The 23,668-nt window shown below is 37.6% G+C and overlaps 1 protein-coding gene across 8 annotated transcripts in view; it reads right to left on the bottom strand.

Moving 5' to 3' along the window:
- Positions 1-23,668, bottom strand: part of TBC1D5 (TBC1 domain family member 5) — a 537,582-nt gene that overhangs the window by 121,937 nt on the left and 391,977 nt on the right. For all 8 annotated transcript variants that reach the window (XM_058729800.1, XM_058729802.1, XM_058729801.1 and 5 more), the window contains one exon: positions 18,007-18,149. In XM_058729800.1, the coding sequence (XP_058585783.1) occupies positions 18,007-18,149 (143 nt within the window). The remainder of the gene's footprint in view (positions 1-18,006; positions 18,150-23,668) is intronic.

The raw sequence follows: 23,668 nt of genomic DNA, 5'->3' as shown, positions 1-23,668 counted from the left end.
GGTAAAGTTTTACCTCCCCTATAGCCCACTGTCTTCAGATAATACTATATCTATTAATGAAAACTTGCACGTTTGGAGCACTTTTAATTTGCAATTGCATACGCGAGGCATTAAGTCCATTTTGAATTGCTGTGCCCAATTAAGAGTAGGCAAGAGAGAATAACACAAGCTGGTTTACAAACAAAATAGCAGGGATCTGACTGAATAAGAACTTAGTTTTGATCTTTACAGCAGATTGTTGTTGCACGTGAGAAACTCATCTGCAGTGCTGTTCCTTCTCTAGTGCTTATTCTATCAGAGCAGGGCAGTGACACAGGAAAACAAGTAAAAAGGCTGATTTTTGCTATCTCCCTGCATTTGAAACCAAGTACATATATGCTTTCAAAACAAAGTACCGAAGCTGCACACCCTGAAGAGCTCACTCGGAGACGATGGAGACAAATGTAAGTGGTACCTAGGAAAACAGACTGGATTTGGAATCAGAGGATCTAAGTTAGAATCTAGATTAGATCTACTTCAGAATGCTTGCTTATTCCGTGTGTGACCTAGGCAAGGCGCTTAACATCATGAGCTTTATTTCTCCCATTTATAAAACAGATAATGATGCTTACACTACGTGCAGGGTTCCTATAAGGGTGGCACAGATGCAAGGTAGTGTGTTTCCCATCTTGTTTAATTCTTGCTGAATGGCACTCCCTCCGCACGAAGCAGAGCTGACTTCTCTGTCTCTACCTCTACATGGCACACGGCTGTTCTGGAGGTGTCTAAGGGAGCTGGTTTAAATAGTTTCTCCAGTAATAAGAAAACAAAAAACTAATGAAATCAGTAAAGATAATCAGAGGATGATATTGTTTTGAGAAAGCCTAAAGCAATATGGTTAAATAACTTACATATAATTCAAAGTTAACTGTACCTACAATTGTAAAACTCACAAATAAAACACTTTATTCTAATTACTTAATTTTATATTCAGATATACTTATTTTCTCAAGTTGACAAAATGGACTGGGAACAACTACCAAAGAACACAAAACTAAATGTAGACTTCCTTTAATTTCTCTAAAATTAAAAAAGTAATAGCTATCACTTATTAAGCATCTATAATGTGCCTGGCAACTTGCCATACATTATACAAATATCCTGCGAGTCCTGCTAATCCCTACTAAGGAACCTGTGGTCATCAACTCCACATTGTGGATGAGGAGACAGCAGTGCAGAGAGGATAAACAACACATTCAAGGCCACTGGGCTCCTGAATGGCAGAGACAGCGCTGAATGAACCCAGGTCTGTGTAGCTGACAGCCTCAATCTCCTTCGCTATATCTTACACACTGCTGCACTCCTAGCAGAAAATGTCACGACAGGAGTATCCATGTACAGAGGTCAAGTTCAGACACAGGGCAGATGGCTTCTGAACACCAACTATGTTGTGAGTGACAGAGAAGCCTCAAAGATACACTGAAATAAAGGTCTCCGTATATAAGGGCAAGTATAGTAAATATTTAGAAATAGGCATAAATTTTGTAGTTAGCTATAAAGAGGTATATAAATCAAATAATCATGGATTAAATGTAAAATAAAAATAATTAGCTAACAAGAATAACAAAAAAGAAAACCTCAAGGCTTTAAAATAATTTATTCTACCTCTACACTGAAAACAAAGCCAACGTGTATTTTAAGTGTCTCGCAAGTTACTCGGCATGCAGAAGACAGTCAATAAATGCTATGTGCTTTGAAAAAATACTTGTCGAAGACCTAACACATGAAGGAAAAAAGAAATAATTATTGCATTTGTTCTCTTCCACTATTTAAAACCCTTACTATTTTGACTTTCCCAGTTATAAAATGGCAACATATAAAATTGGATTTCAGATGGACCAAAAAACCAGGTTGGGGCAGGGAGTAATCATAAATAAAATGAACGAAACTTTGATTCTTTTCAGTCTTGGAGAAAGCCAAATATAAAACAGAGTAATATCCTTCTCCATACAAAGTGACTTTCACCCAGTGTTTATGATCCTCCTAAGACTGTGTCCTTCTGGGTCTTCTTCCCTGGTTGCCGCTGTGACCACTGCCCCTCTTAGCGCCATCAATCACTGCAACATCCACCCTCAAAACCCAAGATGGACACACACTCTTCTGTAAGCAATGGGATGCTCTTTATTTCTCTAGTAGATTTTGCTCAGAAATAAGAGAATTTTAAATTAAATTTTTGGAAAGAGGAGAATCTCAAATTCAGAGTAGCCTACTCTTTAGAAATTTTTATTTTTTTTTATTTTTTATTTTTTTAAGAGTTTACTTTTTTATTTTATTTTAATTTTTTTATTTTTATTTTTTAATTAATTTATTTTTTTAATATATGAAATTTACTGTCAAATTGGTTTCCATACAACACCCAGTGCTCATCCCAAAAGGTGCCCTCTCAATACCCATCACCCACCCTACCCTCCCTCCCACCCCCCCGTCAACCCTCAGTTTGTTCTCAGTTTTTAAGAGTCTAAGAGTTTACTTTTAAGTAGTCTCTACACCCAACGTGGGTCTCAAACTCACAACCCCAAGATCAAGAGTTGAATGCTGTACTGACTGAAGCAGCCAAGGCACTCCCAGAAAAAAAAAACAAAAAAAAAAACAACTTTAAAATGTGGTCTTCTTGGGGCATCTGGGTGGCTCAGTCAGTTAAGCGTCTGACTTTGGCTCAGGTCATGATCTCCTGGTTCATGAGTTCGAGCTCCGCATCGGGCTCTATGCTGACAGCTCAGAGCTGGGAGCCTGCTTTGGATTCCGTGTCTCCCTCTCTCTGCCCCTCCCTTGCTTGCGCTCTCTCTCTCAAAAATAAACATTTAAAAAATAAAAATAAAAAATAAAAGTGCTCCTCTTATTGCTTCACTTTATAACGATTTTTTAAATGTTTATTTTTTGAGAGAGAGAGAGAGAGCGAGCGAGCATGCAAGAGCAGGGAGGGGCAGAGAGAGAGAGAGAGAGGGAGAGAGAGAGGGAGAGAGAGAATCTCAAGCAGGCTCCTCACTGTCAGCACGGAACTCAATGTGGGGCTCACATCCACGAACTGATCATGACCTGAGCTGAAACCAATAGTCATATGTTCAAGTGAGCTACCCAGGCGCTCCAAGCTTAATACGCTTTAAACAGAATTTATTTTAATCAGAGATCAAACAACCTAAGAGATCTCTACTCAAGACTTTATATCTTTAAACATACAGTGTTGTCAAATGAAAGGTAGTAAGTAAACAAGTATCTGAGTAGAGAATTGGCAGTGGATAGGGTGTTAGTATAGTTATGATACACTGTATTGCTCAGCTGTAATAACATTTGCCTCTGGTTAAAGTTGATTTAACCAAAATTATGGTATAATGTCATAGGGGTAGGGAGATAAGGAATGCATTTGTGATGTGGGGGCTGGCAGGGGTTGGCCTTCGGTGCTAAGGATGAGTTAAAGCTTCGTTTTCTTGAATGAGAAGTCAGTAGACAACATTTAAAGTGAGAGTTAGTAACATTAGGATTTTTTTTTTTTTTTCTTTACAATACGGAAGGCAAATGTTTTTTTGGTCAGCTAAAAGAAAGCACATGGGCCTGGGGACTGGGAGCAAGTGTTAATTTTGTAACCAGCCTTATAGAATGATTTGACTTTTTAAAGTATGTACATGTACAACTTCCATAAAAATCAGAACTCTGTTTAAAACTTCCACAAAGAGGGGCACCTGGGTTACTCAGGTGGTCCAACTCTTGATTTCTGCTCAGGTCATGATCCTGTGGAATCTAGCCCTGCATTGGGCTCCACACTGGGCATGAAGCTTGCTTGGGATTCTCTCTCTTCCTCTCTCTCTCTGCCCCTCCCCTGCTCTCTGTCTCTCTTCCTCTAAAATAAAAAAAATTAATATATAATGAACCTTTTCAATTTAGAGACTCATGTTTAATAAGCCTGATTTATAGTTTTTGCCTCTCAATTTTGATCCAAATGAAGGAAAACCATAGGTCAGGTTTTTAATCAATTATTTGTTAATCTGAATACAGGTATATAGATATAGGTACGTTTTATTTCATTGCTTCATGATTTTTAATTCCTTACTCAGAAATACAGATGTGTCAGTAGAAATGGTGGAGGTACAGAAGATATTTGAGAAGTGTTGACATTATCTCTTTCTTTTGTTGCCCTTCATGATTCACTTATTTAACTAGCATTTATTAAATACCTATTTTGTTCCATACATTGAGTTAAGTGTTATGGACGTGACGAGAAATAAGATACAATCTCAGCTTTCTCTTGATAGCATGGTGGAAGACAAGCATAAGACTGACTGCAACATAGGAGGCAGCTGGTAACAATGGCACATGCGAAGGGCTGGGACAGCTCCCAGGGTGGAAGGCCTCAAAGGCAGAGAGTACCAGCCAGCAAATCGAAGTCCACAGAGCAGGACGCTGAGTTGCCCGATGGCGGAGTGCTGCAGAGAAATGGAGGCATGGAAGCAAGTGGCAGTCTTAGCCTGTACACAGGGGATGGAGTTCAGATTTCACTCTGTGTTCGTTAACCCTCACGGAAGGACTGAAGTAATGTAATCATATTTGGTTTTAGAAAGATTAATGCCAGCACAGAGTGGTCAGTGGAGGGAGGAAAAGAGGGACAAGATGCAGGGGGTCAGCTCAAGTTCCTGGTAATACTACAGAGGGGAGAAGATGAATACTTGAAGTAGGAAAGGGGCAGAGGGGTACAATGGGCAGAAATTGCTGGAAAAATGCGATTTTTGTATGCAACTAAATTTGGGCAATGTGTGCGTATGACAGAGCAGACAGTAAGAAATTATCAAGAAAAATGTTAACGAATTTACATAGTAAGGTTACTTCAAAAATACAGTGACTTTTAATTATTTGTAGAAATTATTTTTTTCCACAACCTCTTTTCTTTCCTGGGGTTTATAACTGTCTCCTTTCCCATTTGCCATGTCATGTAGTTATTTAACACAAGTTTGACCTTAAACACTATCCCAGTTGTATATATCCATTTTCAAAAATTCAAATCAATTTTTAGGTATTTCTGTCAATTTCTTTCTTTTTTTTTTTAATTTTTTTTTGGGGGGGAAATTTATCAGGAGCTCTCTGGCCTGTTGTCTCATCGTGGGGAGTCCCTTTACCTCTTGCAAGTGCCGTATCCTTATTTCCTAGAGTACCTAGCTTCTTTCTAGCTTTATACACTCAGTTTGGTGGAGCACATCCTCTAAAAGCTTTAGGGACAGGACAGGAAATTTTTTGAAAGCTTCTCTGTTTGAAAGATTTTATTTTGACACTTAATTGTTACGCTAGGTACAGAATTCCAGGCTGTTAATACTTTTCCTTCAGAAAATTGGGAGCCCTGTTCCAGAGTATTTTGTCTTCCAGTGAAAAAGTCTCAAACCATTCTAATTCACATTCTTCTATGTGACCACTTTATCTTTTCCACCCCCCCATCTAAATTCATAGTAGTGTACCTTAATTTGCATGTATTTTCAGATATAATGGACCTTTCAATTTAGAAACTCATGTTTTTCTGTTCAATTGGAAGTTTCTCTTTAATTGCTTCACTGATGATTTTCTCCCTTCTGTTTTTCTTTTTTGTTTGTTTATCCTGTGTTTGTTATGTCTTTCTTCTCTTTCTCTCTTTCTCTATTAAAAGAAATCTCATTATCTAGATGTTGGATCTCCTGGCCAGATCCTTTAATTTTCTTTTTTATTTTCTAAATCTATTTTATGTGCTACTTTTTGGGATACTTTTTCAGTTTTATATTCCAACCGCCTTATTTTCATATTGTAACTTCCAATTACACTTTTTCCTTTGAATTATGTTTTTCTTAGTTCTCTGAGACTTTTCCTCCTCCCTATATAGTCTCTGTGTACTCACAGTTGTTTTTTCTCCCGGCTGCTTGTTTAGATCTCTGCTTTCATTTTGATGTTTTCCTCAAATGCTCAGTGATTTCTGGCTATCTGGTCATGTCTAAGAGTGGGGTAGTACAGAGATAACTTGAAGGTGTCTGTGCATTGATGGGTAGGTCTGTTAACTCTAGGCTTTACACAGGTCATTCCTGAGTAATCCCTGAGCCTAGACTTTTAGGCATTTTTTCTTGGGTTTTGCCAGAGAAGAATCCCCCAAACTTTGTACAGAGGGAGAGAGTCTGGTTTTAGTGTTCTGGGAACACTAAACATGGTACAGAATACTGCTGGGCTCCATGTTTACTGAAACTCCCTGAGTCCCTAGTCCGGAGATCCTCCATTTTACTGCCTCCAGGATAAATCCTGGAGGTACAGGTTGGAGATCTGAGTATATAACAGCTTCTTAAATAGACTTTCAACCAGTTCTTGTTTTTAGATTTTTTAAAAAATATATATTTATTTATTTTGACAGAGCGAGGAAGGGAGAGAGCGTGCACGAGCGAGCATGAGCCTGTGAGGGGCAGAGAAAGAGAAAGAATCCCAAGCAGGCTCTGTGCTGTCAGCACAGAATCCAGCTTGCGGCTTGATCTCACAGTTCATGAGATCATGACTCGAGCTGAAATCAAGAGTCAAACGCTTAACCCACTGAGCCACCTAGGTACCCCTTGTTTTTTAGTCTTAACCTTTTCCCTTCCTCTACCAATTTTCAGAGATACCTAACACTGCCAATATCTATACTTTTAGGAATTTTATGGATTATTTCTTGGTTTCCTCCATGATCAAATTTGTATTGAGTCTTCTCAGATCTGTCAGTTATCATTCACCCATCTGATTTCCTGCTTCCAAAATCTCTGTAATCTCCTTCCTAATTCTCTGGGTCCCATGGGTTTATGTTATTTTAATGGGGTTTCAGGAGCAACAGGGGTAAATGCAGGGTATCAGTATAACATCTCATGTCTGATATCTTTCATTACTTCTTTAATGATATTTCTACTCAGCATCTGGGCAGATGAACTGATAGGGAAGAAGAATCTAGGTGAGGAGGCAACGGAGTGGGGAAAGGTAAGGAAGAAGGTTAAGTGAAAAAGCTGGGGAAGTTAGTAGTCAGGAAACCCAGGATCACCATCTCCTTTTCTCTAATCATCAGACAGAATGGCTCTAGTCAACTTGCAGGACTATTCACATTGTATTTTGACAGCAACAGATGGACATGGAATCTTGAATATTTCTGGGTAAGATTCCAGTGATGGATATAATTTTGTTGGCTTTTGCCCATTTAAGTTATCCTAGAGTTCCTGAATCCATCTGTTATATGGCTTTCTAGGGCGAGGGGAAAATGTGGGATGGGAGTAAGAACATGGAAAGGCAAGATTTGGGCATTAGGAGAGAAGACTACTTCCTCCCCTTTGTAAAAGGCCAGAATAGGGTATGAACTATGATTCTGAACATGAAATAGAATGTCACTAGGAGAATAATTATCCTTTCATAACTCCATTCCTGTAGTTGCAGAAATTAAAATTATTTTCAAGCAAAAAAACCTGACATTACAGACAATGCGATACATATTAGAATGGTCAAAATCAAAAACAATGACACCACCCAATGCTGGTGACAATGTGGAGCTACGAGAACTTTCATTCATTGAAGGTAATGAAAAGTGGTTATAGCCATTTTAGAAGATAGTTTAGCAATTATGTTGTGATTTTTAATTTTTTTTTTTTTTCAACGTTTTTTATTTATTTTTGGGACAGAGAGAGACAGAGCATGAACGGGGGAGGGGCAGAGAGAGAGGGAGACACAGAATCGGAAGCAGGCTCCAGGCTCCGAGCCATCGGCCCAGAGCCTGACGCGGGGCTCGAACTCACGGACCGTGAGATCGTGACCTGGCTGAAGTCGGACGCTTAACCGACTGCGCCACCCAGGCGCCCCTATGTTGTGATTTTTAAAGTCTGATCACAGGCAATTACAAAGATATGATAGTTAATTTTATGTATCAATTTGGCCTATAGGATGCCCAAATAGTATGCAAAACATTAGTTCTGGGTGTGTCTGTGAGTATGTATCTGGAAGAGATTAGTATCTGAGTCAGTAGACTGAGTGAAGAGATTTGCCCTTAAAAACAGTAGGCATCAGCCAATCCATTGGGGTCCCAAATGGAACAAAAAGGTGAAGAAAAGGTGAATTCTTTCTCTATTCTTGAGCTGGAATATCCATTTTCTCCTGCCCTTGGATATCAGAGCTCCTGATCCTCAAGCCTTTGGACTCCAAGATTTCCACCACAGGACCTCTAGTTCTCAGGCTTGCAGACTGAGATTGAATTACACCACTGGCTTTCTTGGTTCTACAGCTTGCAGATGACTGATGGTGAGACTTCCAGGCCTCCATGACTGAGGGAGCCAATTCCTATAATAAATGTCCTCATTATATCTGAATTTATATTCTATTGGTTCTTTTTCTCTGGAGAACCCTGACTAATACAAAAACTTCTACCTGATAGGTCACAGGGGGAAATGGTCCACCCCACACCAGACATGGTGCATAGCCAGGGCACTCTAGTCTCTGAAAGGATATGCAGTCAATGTCTTGGCCAACTTAGCCAGCATTATCTTTCACATGTTTATATTCCTAGCCCTGGTGCTTTCATTCCTAGGTTTCTTTATCTGAGCTCTAGGGCACAGGTCCTTTTTAGGTGCTTCTGCCAGGACCTCTTATGGGGGTCGGAAGAACTCTTGAAAACATTTTTCTTCATTTGACTTAGCACCCAGTTCTTTTCCATTTTGAGTCTTTCCACCTCAATCACCCAACCCTACCCCCAAACCACAGCCATCTCAGGGTCCTTAAACTACCAGAATCTTTTGTTCAGGGCTCCCTCAACAGTGAGATGACCCCACATATATGCTGATCTATCTGACCCTCAACCAATGTACCATTCCATGGGTGAAATGAAGCAGATGGAGTTGACATTTTCTCCAGTTTTTGACTCTTGCTTATATCACCACAGTGATTAAAGGCTTAACTCTTCCATTTTTGACTTGTTTCTCTAATTGGATACTCTAACACCTAATAGCTCAGGTCTCTCTTCTGCCCAGCTCAACTGAGTTCCTGACATTTACCATCCTATCTGGCAATCAGCCTCCTTGAGATTTACCCAAATGAAATGAAAACTCGCGTCCACACAAAAACTTGCACACTGATATTTGTAGTGGCCTTATTCATAGTTGCCAAAACTTGGAAGAAACTAAGATATCCTTTAGTAGGTGAGTGGATAAACTGTGGTATAACCAGACAATGGAATATTATTATTCAGAGCTAAAAAGAAATTAGCTATCAAGCCGTAAAAAGGCAAAGAGAAAACTCAAATGGGTATTACTAAGTGAAAGAAGCTAATCTGAAAAGGCTATGTACTGTATGATCCCAACTATATGGTATTCTGGAAAAGGTAAAACTATGAAGACAATAAAAAAAAATCAGTGGTTGTCATGGGTTACAGGGGCCAAAGAGATGAAGAGGCAGAGCACAGAGTATTTTTAGGGCAGGGAAACTATCAGATACTACTAGAATGATGAACAGATGTCACTATACATTTGTCCAAACCCACAGAAGGTATAACATCAAGAGTGAATAGTGTTGTAAACTAGGCACTTTAAGTGATAATGATGTGTCACTATAGGCTTGATTATAACAAATACACCACCGTGGTGAGGGATGCTGACAGTGGGGTAGGCTGTTGTGTATGTGGGGGTGGGAGTATCTGGGAATTCTGTATTTTCAGCTCAACTGTGCCGTGAACCTAAAATTTCTTTAAAAACTAAGGTCTAGTGGGGCACCTGGGTATCTCATTGGTTAAACAGCTGACTCCTGATTTTGGCTCAGGTCACGATCTTGTGGTTTTTCAGTTCAAGCCCTACACTGGGCTCTGTGCTGACAACATGGAGCCTGCATGGGATTCATTCATTCTCTCTCTCTCTCTCTCTCTCTCTCTCTCTCTCTCTCTCTCTCCCCTCTCCTGCTTGCACTGTCTCTATCTCTCCCAAAAAAATAAACATTAAAGAAAAAGTCTATTGAAAAAAATCTAACCGTAAAAAAATGTGCTACTATTATGTATCAGCCTGTTAGTGAGATTTTAGAAAATTTTTAAACTAAAATATAAAGTAATATAAATGGTATTTGTAATTCAAAGAGTTATATTAATACTCATATCTGAGATGGTCATAAAGTGACTGGCAATATTTAATGTCTGAGTGGGAAGAGAGCTGGCAGTCAGGAAGTGCTTAAACACTCCTTTAAAAATAAGACCACTAATTTGTGTTTTGATAAAAACTCTGTGACACACTACTATGTAATTTAAGAGAGCCTTTGTTTCTTAGTCACCGAGGTTGGGTAAAGCTTTTCCAGAAAAGACAAATAAATTCAATTTGTAGTTGAAATAAACTGTATTTTGACATCAGTATAATACGGAACATGATCTTAACAAGAAAATAGAGAAACAGAAATTCTGGGGTAGGACAGATGGAAACACTGGCAGAGAAACAGGTAGCTGCTGAAGAGTTAGTAGAGATCTAAAATGAAATAAAAAGGCACAGTTTCAAACTACCAAGATGACACAATTGCCATGCCAGGCCAGACCAAGGAATGGCTAAAGATACCCTACAGAAAACCCAGGAAAATTACAGTGTTGTGACATGTTTACATTGGCGAAAAAACAAGGTACGAAGTGGGTAGAAGAACCAAGAAGGAAAGTTTTCCATTTACAAAGTATTCAGAGCGAAGGTAAATTAAAAGAGACAATAACATTTAAGAGTTACTTTCAAGCTAGGAAAATCTACTGTTAAAAGAATTTGATTATAGTATTTTAGCTATTAATGCAATTTACAAGACAAATAAAAGGTATGGTATATTGTAAATGAGGGAAAATGTTTTTCTTTGGTGCTAATAAAAATTAAATCAATAAAAAACAAATGTAAAAATTTTTAGATACTGCATACATATCCATTCCACCAACCCATCCCAGGTCTCCAGGGTACCCTTCCATCTGAGATCACCCCATATACTGAGCACATGAAAAGCTTCAGATGCTCTGAGGGTTAGGGAAGAATTGTAACACATGTGGTTCTGGTCCTGAAGAGCTAAAAATCTACTTTCGAAGATGGGACTAACATGCAAGAAAGAACAACATAAGATGGAGTATAAGTAAATGCTATGCTGAATTGTATTGATTAAAATCTTATAGGAATGCAAAAGCGAGAGGTCAGTATGCGCTAGAATAATGGGGAAAGTTTGGGAAAAAGCTGTCTTGCCCTAGACCTGACAACAGAAGCACCATTTAGGCAGATAGAGCCAGGGGAAGGAGGGAACCACACGAGTGACTTTATTTCAGTACAGAATAAGTCAGTAAAAACAATAGTGTGATGAGAGTATGGGTATTAATAAACTATTGCAGGAGTAATGGTTCATGATCAGATTTCCTTATCTCCTAACCTTTATTAATATACACAAACTTAATCCACATAATCCAGCAAAGAATTAAAAAAAACCACTTCTTATAACACATAAGAAAGTAAACGTGATGGTTTTATTAAAATGTTTGGGAATTATTCAGAAATGGATACCATGTATCTGTAGTAAAGCAAAAGTTTCATTCAAAGAACAGCCATTTGACCCCATCATTTCAATGGTTAAATTTTAAAATCTATATAGATAATGTTCATACTGTTATTCTTCCAATATGAAATTTTATTTATACTTCATAAAATCAAGGTAGGGCTTGAGGAATGGAAAAGGTGATGTAAGAACCAGCCTGCACTAGCCCTATGGTCCTGATCTGGCTTCCTAACTTCTAAACGTGGAGGTTGGGCTGAATCTCTGAAGCCTCAAAAAAATGCAATGTTTGTAGGAAATCTATTAAGTGGTTGAATACTCTACTTGCCTGACAAACTACTTTTAAAGTGAATGAAAGCTTGGTTCAAGGTAATGAAAGAAAACTATAAGAATACTTTTGTTAAAAACTAAGTATGAGATACTGACAGTAGCTCACTACTGGGGCAGGACAAGAATGAAGCAGGGCACTCGGATCCCATCCCAAGTTCTAAACTGCTTAACTGCGAAGGGCACTGGAATAGAGTGCTAGAGCCGCTGCACCCAAGGTAGACTGGACAGTTCAAAACCAGAGAAACTTATTGTCGAAGTCCTCTAGAGCACATAAATCTGAAGTCAAGGTGTTGATGGGGCCATGTTCCCCCTCAAACCTGCAGGGAAGAATCCTTCCTTGTGTCTTCTAGCTTCTAGTAGGCAGGGCTTGTTCCTTCATAGGCTCTGAGGGAACATCTGTCTTTGCCTTTCTCCTAGTTTGTGGTAACAGCTAAAAATCCTTGCTCCTTGGCTTGTAGATGCATCATTCCAATCTGTGCCTCTGTCTTCAAATGGCATTATTCTCCCGGTGTGTCTTTACATCAACTTTCCTCTTTGCATGCCTCTGGGCCCAAATTTTCTTTTTTCTTTTTTTAATGCTTATTTATTTTTCACAGAGAGAGAGAGAGAGAGAGAGAGAGAGAGCGAGAGAGCGCGCACAAGTGGGGGAGGGGCAGAGAGATAGGGACACACAGACTCTGAAGTAGGCTCCAGGTTCTAAGCTGTCAGCACAGAGCCCAACATGGGGCTTGAACCCACGAACCGTGAGATCATGCCCTGAGCTGAAGTCCAATGCTTAACCACCTGAGCCACCCAGGTGCCCCTAAATTTGACACTAGTCATATTGCACTACAGGCCCACCCTCTTCCAATACGACCTCATCTTAACTAATTATATCTGCAACAAGCTATTTCCAAAAAGGTCATATTCTGAGGTACCAGAGGTTAGGACTTCAATATATCTTCAGGCCTCATTATCAGTGCTTGTAAAATCGGGATTTTAGACTAGATGCAGTGAATCTTAACCATTTTTTAGGTTATATATCCTTTTAAGAAGATGATGTAAATTATATGCCTCTGGCCCAGGGAAACGCACATGTTCACAATGTTTTGCACAGCATCAGGATGATCACAGGCCCTTTGAAGGCCTGCACTGAACCCCTAGGGAGCTGCCGTCACTGGCGGAAGGCTCTTTTAGTTTCCCCAAGCGCACCATTCTTTGAGCTACAACTCTATCACCTACAGCTCCAAAAGAATGCGTGCAATGCCCATAGCCTCAGGTAGTGGAATTCATTTAGGATTTTTTGAATGAATGGGCTTGAAACTACTAGCTATAACTGAACATCATCACTCTGGATGCCCCAGGCAGTGCATCATGATTCAGAATCCACTGAGATAGAATAAAAACTTGACACCAAAGTTTCACTTGGAACAAACTGTCCACCTTCCTCTTGTCCTTCACCGTGGCCTAAAATGTAAGCTCATTTATTAGTACTGCCTCCCACGCATACTGCCCAGTCCTGTTCTGTGTCCTCTTTCTGCTATTCCTCTGCCTCTTAATCTTTTTCTTCTGAGGAAAAACTCCTTTCCCTCTGGGCCCAGCTCTCTGCAACCTTCAGCAGTGAGGTGAGGGATGCCATGGCTTCTGATATTACCATAAAACCTCCTTTCCCTCAAAAGTTCATGCCATACGTCTAAACCTTCACCATGCTCCTTCATCACTGCCATCTATGCACCATGATGGCAAGCAAATAGCAGGCGCTCAGTAAATTCTGATTGAATGGTTGATTCTTTGATAAATGACTGAATAAAAGCTGTTTTCTTGGTCATTCTTCTGCGTTTAGTTGAGGCTTTTAAAGTCTAGCCCGCTGTGCTTCCTTCTACATCTTTTCCTACCATGATTCTTGGTGAAGTGTCCATAGAGGACAAAACAAAAATCCCACCTCCTGTACAATCTCTTGATCTCTCCAATGACTTACTTACCTTCCCTTTACCTAACTCCAACCATTCGGGTGACACCCATAACTGCTCAATATCCTCTGTTTGACCACACCTCTGATGCTTTAAAGTCTCATACACCCTACCTTGAATCCCTTCATACTCTGATTTCCCCACAGTCTTTTCCTGGCCATGCTTCCCTCCCTACACATTCCAAATCACTCTCTCAAAAATGCACTCAACACCCTCCACCCTTTTGCTTCCCTTCAGTTCTGCCTAATTCATTTGCATATGGGCCTAGCTTGGAGCCTAGATCATTATCTGCTTCCATTGTATGCCTGGACTGCAGTGTGTGGCTCCGAAAATCCTAACCTTGAGGCCTGGTTCTATTGCCCACCATTAGTCTCTGCAGGACAGGATCTTCAACAGCTAGACCAGCTTGTCCTAGTCCATGGTCAGCCATCTCTCTCACACTCCCCAGGCATTCCCCTAAGCTCCCTAATCCTACCATGCCTCACTCACAGCAGACAACCTTGCCTCCTCCTGTATCAGACATGCAATTCCTCCACTTCCCATCTTCTCCACCAATCAACTAGTTTACTTTTGAAACCTGCCTAGTGCCTTCATCCAGGACCTGTACCAACTTTTATTCCTGTTCCATAGGACTCCTAACACCGTTCCATTGCCTCTGAGCCCTTGTTTCTTCGATCATTTCACGCAAAAAATACTCATCAAGATTACTACATAACAGGCCCTGTTCTAGATGCTGGGATACGGTAGGGAAACCAAGACAGAAGAAATCCGGCCTCTTGCTGGGTGTTAGGGGAGTCGGTATGAAGAATAAACAATAAACAAAAACTTCAAGTAAACAGGATAATTTATCTTTTCATAGATCTCATCAATGGAACAGGGGGGGAAAACTAGTGTTGAACCTTGAGGGACCAACTTAAGACTGGTTGAGAAGTAAATCCTCAGTCGGTTCTCTCCAGCCTCCAGTGAGCTCTCGTCTTATTCTAAAGATAGCCATCCAACTTTCCTTGTCCCTCCACTAACCCCTACCTACATCTTTCTTCATCCCTGCTCTGCGGTCTTTAAAGATTACTCTACATGTGCTATCTCTACATACTTTCCTTTTTATTGATTTTTAAAGTTGAAACTGTAATCCATATAGAAAGCAATGGGAACAACAACAAAACTATAGAGAAAGCTCTTATACTTCTTACCTGTCTGGTCACTCTTCAACCCATCGCAATCCAGCCTCTGCTTTACCACTCCGCTAAACCATTCTGGCAAGGGTATCTGACGATTGTCCCCCTACAGGGCCAAGTGAATGGACATTCCCCCTTTACCTTACCGTACTCAGCACTCTCAACCCCATTACCTCCCCTGGCTCAGATAACACAGTTTTGTGAGGTTACAACACAAGCCCTTTCTTCTCTGATGCCTTAAACACTGATGTTAAATGCAGAGTTCTACCTTTGTCTATCTTCTCCTTCTATAAGCACCCACCTTAGGTAGGCTGACCATGTAATTCTTATGATCCTAACGGAGGGTCTTTGAGAGTACAAGAGGGCAGTATTAGTAATTATTACTCTTCATTAGCAGGTGTAAACCAAGACTGCCCCATACAAATCGGGATATATGGTCACCCTGCTGAGGTCACATGCAATATTATGGTTTTAACTAACACATACCTATTAAATATTTGTAAAACTAAATCTGTAGCCTTGATACTGACATTGAGCTTTGTTTTCCAAATCTTCAGGTTATGATTTCTCACAGATCGCATAATCAGTAGGGCTAAAATTTAATCATTTCCATTCTTAAAACATGCTAATCCTCATTTCCTAGCCAAGTTACACATATTACCTAGTCACTCAACTCCCCAAACTGGGGACTATTTTGGACTTCCTATTCCTCCTCACCCATATTTAGTCACCAAGACATGCTGATTTAATTTTGAAGACTTCTCTAATCTTTCATTTTTCCCTGAACAACTGTCATAACCTTTTATCTGGATTTCCTTCTTCTACTTTTGTCTCCTTTACGTCTGTTCTCCACAGTGCCGCCAGAGTGATCTAACAATGATACTTCTGCTCTGAACCCTTCTGGAGCTCCCTATTATTTACAGGATAAAGACTTTCATCACGATCCTATCCCTGTTCACTTCTTTGGTCTCATAACCTGTCAATCTCCATTTGCACACTAATACCAAATTACCTGCAAACACACACACACACACACACACACACACTCCCCCATTAAGCTGTTTCTCACTTTTAAGCATTTTTTCATGCTGTCCCTTCCACCTGAAATTCAGATCCCCTTATTTAACTTGCTGACACTTACACCATTTTCTCTAGTCACTCACAGCTGACCCAGAGGGGAGTTCAGTACCTCTCCCTTAAATTTACATACTACCCATCCACACCTCAACCACAGCACTGGATATGTTAGTTTGAAATTAATTATGTCAGTCTTTCCTGCTAGTTGATAAACTTCTTGAGCATAAGGGCAATGACCCTAAAACTTAATAGTCATCCTATTTTTAGGAGATCTCATCCACTCTTATGGATTTAAACAAGCAAATTAAAATAAACTGGCCTAAATATTGAAAGGAATAAACAACTTCATTACTCCTGCATTTTTCCACATGTGCGCATATGTTTTATAACATCAGTGGATGGACTGAAAGTGTGTAAGGGCTTCGGCTGCCAAAAATTCACCTGTTTTATGAAATTGATTTCAAAAAGTAGATCTCAGCATAGGAGACAGAATGATTAAATTACAAAATATACAGTTGTGATACACCAAAGTTAAGAAAAGAGCAAATACTTAATTGTTTAAGACTACAGAAAATCAGAATGTATTTCAACAGTTGTTTGCATTGGAATATTTTGTGAAAATATCCCAAACCATTTTTTTTCTAAAAGAGTAAAACTCATTCCTTTTTTTTTTTTTAATTTACATTCAAAAATTCATACTGCTAACTAATTTGGATGTAAATTTTAAAAACTAAAAAATAAAAAAAAATTCATACTACTTTAAAATGAGAGAGTAGTACTGAATATCCTAAAATTTAGTATCCATCAACACTACCCAAACATCTTTCTCTACTTTCCAGATGTTACCTCTTATAATTTCCATGTTCTTCTATGATTAGCTCTGACTCAGAAAGAAGGAACTTTCCACTTTGTCTGTCAAAACCCAAACTATTTGACCTTCAAGGCACAGAAAAAACTCACAATTTTTAGATAAAATGTGGTGCTCCTGTCACTTATTCATTCAAGTAATTTGGGGGGAATTAAAAAAGTATAATCTAAAATTTTAAAGAATATTATTAGCGTTACCAGAGGCATAAGAAGAGCATCTGGCACAACTCGTATTCAGTGAGCAAATAAAGAGAGCCACAAAGCAATGGAACAGTAGAGATCGTGAATGGCTCCAAACAGTTTATGTTCTGCTGACAAAGTCCTACTCTTATGATAGTTTTTTTGTTTATTTCCTATTTAATCATCACTCTGTGCAGTCTTTCCTAATTATACTTTGGCTTACAAATCTTGTTTTGTGAACAGTGATTATTTTTCTGAGAAGGGAAACAATTTGAGGTATTTCGAAATTTAAAACATGCTCTGGTATTTTCTTCAAGCTGAAGATTACAAGAGTACTCACAACAGACAGGCACTGGCTTTCCAGCTATGGCAAGCATCCCAAGGTAGATCTGATGAGATAGGAATACGTCTACCATTTGGCAATGTACTGAGAAATACATTTGGCCAAAATATAACTGAGAAGAAGTTAAAATATCTTTAAATGTAATATTTATTTTTTATTGGCAAGTTGTTGATACTACAAAAATAGCTCCAATCGCCTGATAAATATCTTTGAATACTCCCTACCTGTCAGAAGGTGGAGCTCTAAACATATCTGAAATATTGGCTTTTCATATGTGCTTTTCACAAATGTGTGTAATGAGGAGATTAAAGCAGGAGTAAAGTCTTTGGAAAAATAGTTCTGAAGAATATTCCAATTCCCTCAGGATAAAATCACCCACATCTCCCAATATGTACATAGTTAACTAACAAAAAAGATATTTAGTATGCTCCTTTGAAACTTCAATACATTACCTACTATAAAAAGGTAGGTATGGTAATTCAGAATAAAAGATAAAATATATTTAAAAGATAAAACAATTTAAAAACTCAGGACCACCTACTTGAATGTAGGCAAGGTCATTAACACTTACAAGCATCTCGGATGTAGAGTAACATGGCTATGAAGATATAATCAACTAAACTCAGGCTGAGGCCATCTGCAAACAAGGCATCCCAGACCACCAGAAGATCCTGCAGGGGGAACTCTCGTCCAAACAGTAGCCGGACCCACCGTCTGCAGAGAAACAAAACCAAAATTCAGAAAATAGTACTTTTGAGAGTAATATAAGAGTCATTTTCTACTATAACTGTGAAAAAAATTATAATTTTTTAACTGATCACACTGAGCAAATAAATATTACATACTGAAAGTATAATACAGTGAAATCCAAGTTTCAAGCTTTCAGATCAATTTTGTAATTTTATAACTGGGCCACAATCATTAAAGTTTATTCCTATATGTATAAAACACTAGCAGAATATTTGAAAAGGGTAGAAATCTTTCATATTTAACAGAAATCCCAAACTCAAAATGCAAAAAGGACAATGAATGCACACTGGTCTGACAGTCACATCATATGTAAGGTTAGGATTAAAAAATAGAATTTTCCAAAATTTTATGAAAACTACTGATTTTGTTATTGTTGTTGTTGTTATTGTTGTTAACTGGAATTTTGCAAATGATTGTACGTACAACAAATTAACTATAGCTAAACAGAAAACTGCATTCTCACATTTCACTCTTTAAAATATTCATTTTAAAATTAAATGTGGGAAAAACAGGTATCTTTATTTTGGTCAAGCATAGATAGTTATTTCAAGCAAAACAAATAGTGATACTTTATTTTTAACTTTAGAATAGATATACCTCATCAGTGAGGTTATCTTTTTAGGGATGTTCTAAAATACATGGCCAGGAAAATGGGACATCTGTGCTATAAGTAGACATAATCAGCTTATAAGAATACTCAACAAGGTCTGTATATAATTATATGTCATAAACAGTTATACTTTAAACTTTCAATAAATGCCTGTAAGCTATTCATAAGTAATTCTTACAAGAAAATTAAAATAATTCACTTTGATATGCTTTTATCCATTTACCTCTAATTTTATATAACATGGCTACACTTTCCTTACACAAGACTTTCTCCGGGAATTTCAGCTAGAATTCTATGTGGTTCTGGCACATAACAAAGAAACAAAAATTCCAAATTTCGAGTATTCCAAATAGTACAGAACAGAGGAAATTCTTTAAAAAATAGTTAAAAGAGATCACCTCTTTGCAAAATTAGAAACCAAATATAACCATCTGTGGGGTTAAAGTGAGTCCTCCCCGCCAAAAAATTCAAATACTTTCTTCAGGGAGTATTATATTTAAGGATGAGTCAAAGCTGTGACAATATAGTGTATAATCACACATATGTATCACAGTTATTAGGAACCATATGATCAAATACTTAAGTTTCATTCATATTATCAAATTAATCAACAGATTAAATTGTATTTTCAGTTACATCTTAAATTATGATACTCAATTTTTCAGGAAAAAGATTTAAAGCCTAAGTAACATTTATCTTCTTAAAAGTGTAACAGTATCATTTACAATTTTTATCTATCTTTCAATTCTCACTCCACTGCTAATATGAGGTGTCTAAATATATATATATATATATATATATATATACATTTTTTTTTGGTCTAATATTATTTGTAGTTATGTGGCTTCAGGAAAAATATTACTTCTCTACACACTTCTAACTCTTTCAAATCACAAATGCCAATATTTACTATTTTAAGAAGTACAAAAATATCTCTAAATTAAATAGGTTGCTCTTCTTGAAATGACAAAGAACCAATGAGTCTCACAAGGAGGATCAGGGGAACCAGAGAATGAGCAAATCAAAAAGCACCTGGATTCAACCATTTTAGCGACCTGTTTAAAAACAGGATCTTTAAACTGATAATTATATATGTATTATTAAATGAGTAAAACAGTTGGAATGTGGTCATTTACAGTTATTCAGCTGATACAACTGGAAGAAAAATTAATGAAAAAACTGGATCTAAAGTGTAACATGTTGAGTGTAGTTGATAACACTGTATTGTATAATCAAAATTTGCCAAGAGAACTAACATATCCTCACCAAAAATAAATGAATGAATGAATCAATATAATATGTGAGATGATGGATGTGTTTACAAGATGGGAAAAACCCTTTCACAATGTACACATACATCAAATCGTTACAATGTACACTTTAAATATCATAATTTTATCTGCCAATTATACTTCAATAAAGCTGAAAAATAAAAATAAATAAGAATTATCCTGGTTTGATGGATAGGCAAATTTTGGCATTTTTGAAATATAAAATTCTGACATTTAACTGATCCTTCCTGGTTCAAATCTGGATGCCAGTATAAAATTCAAGAATCACACCTATATGATGGCATTAGCTACACTTGAGGTAAGCATAAGCATAATGTATAAACTTGTCCAATCACAATGTTGTAAAGAATTACACCTATAAAATGGTACTATGCCTTGAACTTGCTTCTTTCATTCATGGAGGTTATTTTAATACTTTCCTTATTTGAGTAAGCCTATTTAATAACTATGGCTGGTATTTCCTGGAAGACATTACTTTTCGTTAGCCTTCTTATGTGTAGAGGAAAAATGTTCTGTGTGTTTTTCCTGCTATCTCCTATTAAAAGCAAAATGACTGTTGAAAAAAGCTGACATCATCCATCATGCTATAACAGACATCATTTAGCAAAAAAAAGAAAAAAAAAACTGAGGAAAGTTAATAGATACCACGGAGAATACAATACTATCTCTTTGCCCCTTGCTTAAAGCTCAGTCCTCTCATTTTCTTATGGACAGTTGCATTGTTAGTTTCATCACAGATGGTGCTTCAAGAGCGAAAGAAAAAAAAATTAGCCTCTCTTTTTAAAGAAATAAGATATACATTCCTATTATTTCTATAACAAAATGCCCAAACTTCTCACGCAACTTTCCTGCTGATTAGGGTTATGTTAGCTTAGCTTCGGCGAGGACACCCCACTCATGCCTACATGCAACCATCTCGGCTGTGGCACTGTCAGGAGGGACAGCTGTAAATATCTCACAATCTACATTGAATAAAACATATCATCAAAACTGCATAGAACGTAGGTCTTCAGTACTTTTAGATTCAATGTGTAATCTGTGATGTGCTGCTTTATAAATGTTTCACAGTGCTTTATTTTTGAAGTTTCACCTTGCCAAGTACACTGCTAAATAATTCCAGGGCAAGGACCAAAACGTGCATGCGTGCGCGCATGCGTGCATGCGTGCATATGTGTGTGTGTGTGTGTGTGTGTGTGTGTGTGTGTGTGTGTGAGAAAGAGACAGAGACAGAGAGAGACAGAGACAGAGAGAGATAGATATCCAGAAAGTTCTTTGCAAAGAGCTCTGTACACTTTGCTAAGTGCTCTAAGTGTTTACCAAGGTCTTGATAAACTCACTGCAAAGCCACCTGTCATGCTACCGAGAGGCAAAGGTGTAGCTAAATTGAAAGTACAGGCAGTGATCTTGTTAGTGGCGGCATAAAAATAATTCAGGAAGTGGAAAAAAAAAACAGAAACACATAAGGAAAAGAATTTATTATTAGATGCCTGGCATGTTTCTTTTATATAAGACTGCTAGTAAGTTGTATATGCAAGGATATAAAATTAAAGCAAACCCAGTTTCCTCTATTTTATATGCGATTATAGGAAAATTAAAGCCAAATTCTCAAAATATTTAAGTAGTACTGTATGACTAATGGAATGCTTTGGGACCAACAATGACCTTATCAATAATTTAATCATTTTAATCCCTACTGGATTTAGTTCATACATATATTCACCACATACAAAATTTCCTGTGCTATTTTGGGCTTTCTTCATTGAGCTTAAAAGCCAAGGAAAAATTCCGTTCTTTATGGAATGAGTTACCAACAGAAATTATTTCAGTAAGCTTTTGTATTCTTAGAAAGGAAAACTTACTCGAAGAAATGAGGTCTTATAAAGAAGTCACTCCTAAAATTAACATGCTTTTATTGCAGTTAAAAATATTTAGCGTGAGTTTAATTTACACTTAAGGGTAGCATTAAGGCTTTCTTTTCCCCTTAAAGATAGCTTCAGTTTAATTGCTTGATACTATTAATCTTGCTTTAGGTATGTTACACCTGCAGATTGCAATGCTCATAATCGTACACATTTTATCACTTGTGATAATACAATAATTCACATTTTACCAGACCGACTTAGAATTAAAATCTACAAAAACAAAAAAGACCATATGAGGTATTAAATTTAATAATAAACCACCCAAAGACAGGACAGTTGCTATGCCTGCTCTTATAACACGATTCTCATTTAAAATTTCTGTGTAATTAAGCTGCTATCCCCAGGGGATCAGTAACTCCTGATGGTATTATTGCTTGGTGAATGACCCATGGAAACACCAAGAGAAATCCATTTTTTTAGCAGTTTATGAAAATGACCAATTTGAGGTTTAACTAAACATAGCCTTCATCCAACATGGCTGAGGTAGGTTATACGTGCAGAAAGAAACACATATCTATCTTCCTTTCCTTTTCTTTTTCCTTTAATGACCCTTTAGTAAGATATAGGTATAGCCAGCTTAGAAGAACAAGTAAAATTAAAAAAAGGTATATTTGACTTAATTTAACAAACATCATAAAGGCATCTCAAGCAACCTGTGATCACCAAATGATAGCACTGGGTAACCATACTGGAACACAAGAGAACAAAGTCAGATTTTTCTTTAATGATATAATTTTGCTTTTTTGCTTTCTGTTCACCTGTACTTTTCAAAGTAATTAATTAATTTTTAAATAACCCATGCCTGGTAGAGGATAAACCCAGAATCCAAATTCTGTATTAGTATCAGAGAAAAACAACAGCAAACCAAGTACTCCTATCTGTGCTTGGCAGCTCCTTGAAGAAGTTGAGGCTCTTCTTACTTGGGTTCCTTTGTACTCAGTTCTTTTAAAATTAATTTACCCTGAGTTTTCCTTTACATCAACTCTGTGAAAATAGTCTTCAAATCAGAGCCAAATATTACAGTTATTATAATTAGGGTCACAAGGCATTCTCATCTTTAATTCTAACTTCTTTGAAGAGCGACAAAAGATGGAAACCAAAATAAAGCATTTTTTCCCAATTTCACATTCTTCTAACAGTGCTGCAGAATACATCACTGGAAGCTGCTTAGCCTGTTTATTAATTTTTTTTCTTTATCTAGTACTATTTCAACTCAGTCCTCTTAAAAATGTTTGGGATCTGCATGTGTCACAGAAAGATTTGAATACTTCAAGCCCATTAAACTCTGCTTCAAAAGTAAAAGGAACAGAAACTTTGAGTTAGTTATTATCTTTAAACAACTCAAATGTGGTTTCTATGGGCTCCTTGTAATCCATGGGTTGAACCCAGACTGAATTTGGCTTTCTGGGAAAAAACATGTTAAACTTAATTTAACCCCCACAGGATATGTATGCAAACTGTTAAAAGTACATTTTTAACTTTGGGGAAATCCTCTATTCTTTTCAGAGGGCAGTACATAGCCCTTTATTAAGGAAGGTTTCTTATTCCCAGAATAAGTTCCTAATAATTACCACCCATTCCTACTATAATTATTCTCTTTGGCAAATGTTTGAAGCCATTTTGTCAGAACAACTGTAATATACCCTTTGCAAAAATAGT

Source organism: Neofelis nebulosa, chromosome 5 (genome assembly GCF_028018385.1).
Source record: "Neofelis nebulosa isolate mNeoNeb1 chromosome 5, mNeoNeb1.pri, whole genome shotgun sequence".
Lineage (NCBI taxonomy): Eukaryota > Metazoa > Chordata > Mammalia > Carnivora > Felidae > Neofelis > Neofelis nebulosa.
This window is presented reverse-complemented; position numbering and strand designations above follow the sequence as displayed.